The sequence below is a fragment of the Chaetura pelagica genome, unplaced genomic scaffold (genome assembly GCF_000747805.2).
Source record: "Chaetura pelagica isolate M959 unplaced genomic scaffold, ChaPel_1.0 scaffold369, whole genome shotgun sequence".
NCBI lineage: Eukaryota > Metazoa > Chordata > Aves > Apodiformes > Apodidae > Chaetura > Chaetura pelagica.
The window spans coordinates 897,008-904,081 of NW_009970235.1; the positions used below are offsets into that span (position 1 = coordinate 897,008).

Genomic DNA, 7,074 nt, shown 5'->3' on the forward strand with positions numbered 1-7,074 from the left:
CTTTCCCTGCCCCTCACTCGTGCCTGCAGATAGCTCGTGAGGCTGAGGCCGCAATGTTCCATCGTCCGCTCTTTGAAGAGATTTTACGCCTCAATGTTAACAACAGGGACCCTGCCGAGGCCATGGCAGCGGGTGCAGTGGAGGCCTCTTTTAAGTGCTTAGCTCCAGCCCTGATAGTTCTGACCGAGTCTGGCAGGTAGGGCTCAGAGAGGGGACTTGTTGCCAGTTCTTTTCCAGCAGTAAAACCCGCTCCGTTCTAACACCGCGGCGGTTAGCGAGCAGCCGGCTGCTGCTGTTGGCCTTTGCATAACTGCTGCTGTCCCCAGCTGTGCCAGGGAGGGACTCCAGGTAGGCAGGAGCAGAGCGAGAGTGCCTGGCAGTTGGCATGAGTGTCACCTGAGCGTGGGCTCGGCAGGGCGAGGTGACTCAGTAGGTGCCACCGGTTTGGCAAAGAAACCTTGTGAATCGAGTGGTTCCTCTGTACGACCGGGGTGTTTGGGGGCTGAGCGTGTCAGCCGCCACCCCAGCTAAATCCTGCTCATTGAGCTCACAAGCTGCTGGTGTTGGTGTGACACCTGGCTGATTGAACACCTCGCCTTGCCCTGTGCTGCCCCGAGCGACTGACGTGAGCGTTGTCTTCCCCGGCCGCCTGTTGCTCTTGTAGATCGCCCGGGAGGCCGAAGCCGCCATCTTTCACAGGCAGCTGTTTGAGGAGCTGCGTCGTCTGACCCCCCTCAACTGCGACCCCACGGAGGCCGCTGCTGTTGGCGCTGTGGAAGCGTCCTTCAAGTGCTGCAGCGGGGCCATTATTGTCCTCACCAAGTCTGGAAGGTAGGAGGTGGCAGGTTCCCTCAGGTCGGCCCCACGTCCTGACAGGGTGGGGGAAGGAGACTCGCAAAGAGATGGCTTTGAAAACTAGAGCTGTAGGAGCGAAGCCTGGGTTTGGGCAGCGACTGTGAGAGTCCCCGGCCACCTGCCCGCGGTGCTGATTCCTCAGGAGATGGGCAGGCATCTCACACAGCTGCACACACGTCACCTGCGAGCTCCTCAGCCTGCCCTGCCAGCGTGGCACCAGCAGCGGGCCCGGCGCTCTGCCTGGCTGGAAGAGTTCAGGGAAAATACGAGTTGCAGCTTCGACTCAAACCTCTTGGCAAGAAACCCTCCATTTAACAGTAGAGGCAGAAGCTCAGTGGATCTACTTTTTACATTGAGGCCTTTTGTAATAGCACCCAAATCATTGCTGAACCCTTCAGGCATCAGCCCTGCTTGCCTGAGGAGCAAAGGGGCACTGCTTGGCCTGGAATTGTTAGCCAGGGAAACGAGAAGCCTTGGGAATTTCCTCTACAGCCTTCCTGTGCCAGCCTGTGAGTAACTTGACTGAACAGGCAGGCATCTGGCAGGCACCCAGCAGCCAAGTGCTGCCTGCTCTCAGGTGAGACCTGAGCCTTGGCTGCAGGTGAGAGACAGCAGTGCAGACACGCTGGAATTCTGTAGTGTGGGATTCCTGTCCAGGAATGGTGACAGCTGCTGAGTAGGGATCAGCTTTTCCATCTAGAGGAACTAGGCTGCCCACTCTCAAAGCACGTCCGACCATAAGTCTCAGACTGCTTTCTGGAAGAAAATGGGAATTTCTTGCACTGGATTCAGACCAAAGAAATAGCACAGCAGCAGAGAGGTACGTGCACTGGGCACAGTCTGCCTGAAGATGTGGACCATCAGTGAATCCTTCACCTAAACTTACAGCTTAGAACAATTTGACACAGCCACTTTCTGCAGAAATGAGAAGTAACTATACTCTGGATACCCTTGTGCTTCTAATGTTTCTTTGTAAAAGGTACCAGTCTTACACTTGACATTTTTAGAGAGATTTGAACTCTGATACTTAAATATTTTTAGCTGTGGATTCTGTTACAGCCTTTGGGTACCTGGGTCTCCCAGAGCTACCGGGAACCTTCTTGGAGAGAGTGGGAAGGATTGTCTGAGAGTTGGCACGTGTGTTTGGGTGCTTCCAGCAGACTGCTACTGCCTGCTTTAACCAGCCATCTGAGTACTGCTGAGCTTGGCTCCACTAAATGAGGCTGCAGAAGCAAGTGGAGGTCCTGGTGTGCTCATGTCAGTGTCACAGCCCTGCAGTTCTAATCTCCATTGATTGCAGATGCCTCTGCAGGCCGTGCCCAGGGAAGGGGAGGCTGCAGTCCCTGCCCAGGGTGTGCTGCTTGTTACGTTAAGGCGTTTTAAGGATTCTGAGCCCAACTTCCTGGGGTAAATTCTGGCCATGGTTGCATATGCTTCCTGTGGGGCACAAGGGCAGAGCTCTGTGGAGGAACCAGCCTGTTTGCTGGCTTCAGGGGGTGAACGTGGCTGGGAGGCAAATGGCTTCCTCCTTGGCAGGCTTTGGGCAGTGCTGCTGGCGCTGGCTCTTTCCATCCCATAACCCAGGAGCTCTTCAAAACAGAGGGAACTTGCAGGCACCCCTGCTGAGATGCCAGGGACTGTTTGCAGAGGCCAGAATAAATGGCACCTCGCCACCTTAACGTAGCAACAGAGACAAATAAAGGCTTGTTTTTGGGACTGAAGCACGAAGATGGTACTTCCTAACCTCAGAGGCGAGGTGATTTTCAGTGCAGGACGGGAGCAGGGACTGTCACCTCTGGTCCCCCCCAGCTGCTGAACTGGGTGTCCTGCAGAGCATCGACCTCACTAGTGAGCTTGGCTCTTGCCAGCATCTCCTGTGGTTGCCCTCTGTCCCTCCTGGGATTTAGTGGAGCCCTCCGGGGTGACGTGCCAGCCTCAGCTCTGCTCCTGCTCCCGTGGGCTGTGCACAGCTGTCCCCCCGGGGGCTGGGACTGCCATGCCGTGCTCCACCTGGTCTCTGCTTCCCTTGTAGGTCGGCACACCTGGTGTCCCGGTACCGCCCGCGGGCTCCCATCATTGCTGTCACCCGGAATGACCAGACGGCGCGCCAGGCCCACCTGTACCGCGGCATCTTCCCCGTGCTCTGCAAAGAACCAGCCCACGATGCCTGGGCAGAGGATGTGGATCTTCGTGTCACCCTGGGCATGAATGTTGGTGAGTCTGTTGGTTGGTCTGGTGGGAGGTGAAGTTCCTGAGTGCCTCACACAGTGCTTTTGGGGTTACCCGTGGGGACAAAGAGAGGGGAACTGGGTGGTAATGGGCTCCGATTGGGAAATGGGGAAGGGCAGTTGCACAAGCACAACTGCATTGGATTGGGAAATGGGGCAGCAGGTTTATCACAGTAGCTTTAAAAGAGGTTCCAGCAGGTAGCAGAGGTTGGTTTTAAGATGGTGTTGGAACTGTAATGGTCATCACTCCTGAAGGACAAGAGCAGCCTGGAGTGGGGTGGCTCCTTTCCCTGGCCCCTCCAAACCTGCTCATGGATCTCAACCTCAGTGTCACTGAGGAGCACAAAGCAGAGGAGAAGGGTCTGAGATGAGTGGAACAGGGTCTTGATACCAACCTAGAGCTGTGGGTGCCAAGGACCAGCTCTCCCCGCAGCTCGTGTGGTGAGGAACGGGTGCCAAGTGGTAGGACCTGATCTCTGACACCTCCCTCTCTCCTCTCCTAGGCAAAGCCCGTGGCTTCTTCAAGAGCGGCGACCTGGTGATCGTCCTGACGGGCTGGCGCCCGGGCTCCGGCTACACCAACACCATGCGCGTGGTGCCCGTGCCCTGAGCACCCCGGCACCCCCAGCACCCCCTCCCCACCGCTCCCCTCGCGTTAGAACAGCCACTCCCTGCCCTCTCCCCCTCCCCAGTGTGGATGTAGGTTGCACAGCCCTGCCCAGCGCAGCCGCGGGGACGGAGCTTCGGTCACTTAAAAAGGAAAAAAAGGAGAAAAAAAAAAAAAAAGTTCTATATACTTGAAGTGTTTAGTTTTTTTAAAGACCTTTCCCTGGTGTGTGTCAGTCAGCGTAGGTGTCACCAGGACTCCTGGGAGCCTGGTGGCTGTCCTGAGTGTGACATGTCCTGAGTGTGACATGTCCTGAGTGTGACATGTCCTGAGTGTGACATGTCCTGAGTGTGACATGTCCTGAGTGTGACATGTCCTGTCGGCCCCACGTCCTGACGGGGTGGGGGAAGGAGACTCGCAAAGAGATGGCTTTGAAAACTAGAGCTGTAGGAGCGAAGCCTGGGTTTGGGCAGCGACTGTGAGAGTCCCCGGCCACCTGCCCGCGGTGCTGATTCCTCAGGAGATGGGCAGGCATCTCACACAGCTGCACACACGTCACCTGCGAGCTCCTCAGCCTGCCCTGCCAGCGTGGCACCAGCAGCGGGCCCGGCGCTCTGCCTGGCTGGAAGAGTTCAGGGAAAATACGAGTTGCAGCTTCGACTCAAACCTCTTGGCAAGAAACCCTCCATTTAACAGTAGAGGCAGAAGCTCAGTGGATCTACTTTTTACATTGAGGCCTTTTGTAATAGCACCCAAATCGTTGCTGAACCCTTCAGGCATCAGCCCTGCTTGCCTGAGGAGCAAAGGGGCACTGCTTGGCCTGGAATTGTTAGCCAGGGAAACGAGAAGCCTTGGGAATTTCCTCTACAGCCTTCCTGTGCCAGCCTGTGAGTAACTTGACTGAACAGGCAGGCATCTGGCAGGCACCCAGCAGCCAAGTGCTGCCTGCTCTCAGGTGAGACCTGAGCCTTGGCTGCAGGTGAGAGACAGCAGTGCAGACACGCTGGAATTCTGTAGTGTGGGATTCCTGTCCAGGAATGGTGACAGCTGCTGAGTAGGGATCAGCTTTTCCATCTAGAGGAACTAGGCTGCCCACTCTCAAAGCACGTCCGACCATAAGTCTCAGACTGCTTTCTGGAAGAAAATGGGAATTTCTTGCACTGGATTCAGACCAAAGAAATAGCACAGCAGCAGAGAGGTACGTGCACTGGGCACAGTCTGCCTGAAGATGTGGACCATCAGTGAATCCTTCACCTAAACTTACAGCTTAGAACAATTTGACACAGCCACTTTCTGCAGAAATGAGAAGTAACTATACTCTGGATACCCTTGTGCTTCTAATGTTTCTTTGTAAAAGGTACCAGTCTTACACTTGACATTTTTAGAGAGATTTGAACTCTGATACTTAAATATTTTTAGCTGTGGATTCTGTTACAGCCTTTGGGTACCTGGGTCTCCCAGAGCTACCGGGAACCTTCTTGGAGAGAGTGGGAAGGATTGTCTGAGAGTTGGCACGTGTGTTTGGGTGCTTCCAGCAGACTGCTACTGCCTGCTTTAACCAGCCATCTGAGTACTGCTGAGCTTGGCTCCACTAAATGAGGCTGCAGAAGCAAGTGGAGGTCCTGGTGTGCTCATGTCAGTGTCACAGCCCTGCAGTTCTAATCTCCATTGATTGCAGATGCCTCTGCAGGCCGTGCCCAGGGAAGGGGAGGCTGCAGTCCCTGCCCAGGGTGTGCTGCTTGTTACGTTAAGGCGTTTTAAGGATTCTGAGCCCAACTTCCTGGGGTAAATTCTGGCCATGGTTGCATATGCTTCCTGTGGGGCACAAGGGCAGAGCTCTGTGGAGGAACCAGCCTGTTTGCTGGCTTCAGGGGGTGAACGTGGCTGGGAGGCAAATGGCTTCCTCCTTGGCAGGCTTTGGGCAGTGCTGCTGGCGCTGGCTCTTTCCATCCCATAACCCAGGAGCTCTTCAAAACAGAGGGAACTTGCAGGCACCCCTGCTGAGATGCCAGGGACTGTTTGCAGAGGCCAGAATAAATGGCACCTCGCCACCTTAACGTAGCAACAGAGACAAATAAAGGCTTGTTTTTGGGACTGAAGCACGAAGATGGTACTTCCTAACCTCAGAGGCGAGGTGATTTTCAGTGCAGGACGGGAGCAGGGACTGTCACCTCTGGTCCCCCCCAGCTGCTGAACTGGGTGTCCTGCAGAGCATCGACCTCACTAGTGAGCTTGGCTCTTGCTAGCATCTCCTGTGGTTGGCCTCTGTCCAGGGCTCCCATCATTGCTGTCACCCGGAATGACCAGACGGCGCGCCAGGCCCACCTGTACCGCGGCATCTTCCCCGTGCTCTGCAAAGAACCAGCCCACGATGCCTGGGCAGAGGATGTGGATCTTCGTGTCACCCTGGGCATGAATGTTGGTGAGTGGTGGTCTGGTGGGAGGTGAGGTTCCCGAGTGCCTCACACGGTGCTTTTGGGGTTACCCGTGGGGACAAAGAGAGGGGAACTGGGTGGTAATGGGCTCCGATTGGGAAATGGGGAAGGGCAGTTGCACAAGCACAACTGCATTGGATTGGGAAATGGGGCAGCAGGTTTATCACAGTAGCTTTAAAAGAGGTTCCAGCAGGTAGCAGAGGTTGGTTTTAAGATGGTGTTGGAACTGTAATGGTCATCACTCCTGAAGGACAAGAGCAGCCTGGAGTGGGGTGGCTCCTTTCCCTGGCCCCTCCAAACCTGCTCATGGATCTCAACCTCAGTGTCACTGAGGAGCACAAAGCAGAGGAGAAGGGTCTGAGATGGAACAGGGTCTTGATACCAACCTAGAGCTGTGGGTGCCAAGGACCAGCTCTCCCCGCAGCTCGTGTGGTGAGGAACGGGTGCCAAGTGGTAGGACCTGATCTCTGACACCTCCCTCTCTCCTCTCCTAGGCAAAGCCCGTGGCTTCTTCAAGAGCGGCGACCTGGTGATCGTCCTGACGGGCTGGCGCCCGGGCTCCGGCTACACCAACACCATGCGCGTGGTGCCCGTGCCCTGAGCACCCCGGCACCCCCAGCACCCCCTCCCCACCGCTCCCCTCGCGTTAGAACAGCCACTCCCTGCCCTCTCCCCCTCCCCAGTGTGGATGTAGGTTGCACAGCCCTGCCCAGCGCAGCCGCGGGGACGGAGCTTCGGTCACTTAAAAAGGAAAAAAAGGAGAAAAAAAAAAAAAAAAAGTTCTATATACTTGAAGTGTTTAGTTTTTTTAAAGACCTTTCCCTGGTGTGTGTCAGTCAGCGTAGGTGTCACCAGGACTCCTGGGAGCCTGGTGGCTGTCCTGAGTGTGACATGTCCTGAGTGTGACATGTCCTGAGTGTGACATGTCCTGAGTGTGACATGTCCTTTG

At 55.7% G+C, this 7,074-nt stretch overlaps 1 protein-coding gene across 4 annotated transcripts in view; it reads left to right on the forward strand.

Moving 5' to 3' along the window:
* Positions 1–3,833, forward strand: part of PKM (pyruvate kinase, muscle) — a 23,603-nt gene extending 19,770 nt beyond the window's left edge. For 3 of the 4 annotated variants that reach the window (XM_010005907.1, XM_010005903.1, XM_010005906.1), the window contains 3 exons: positions 665–831; positions 2,888–3,069; positions 3,587–3,833. In XM_010005907.1, coding sequence (XP_010004209.1) covers positions 665–831; positions 2,888–3,069; positions 3,587–3,693 — 456 coding nt within the window. In that variant the 3' untranslated portion in view covers positions 3,694–3,833. Of the gene's footprint in view, positions 1–29; positions 197–664; positions 832–2,887; positions 3,070–3,586 lie in introns of all 4 variants that reach the window. The other variant, XM_010005904.1, reaches the window with a different exon arrangement.
* The last annotated feature ends 3,241 nt before the right edge of the window (positions 3,834–7,074 follow it).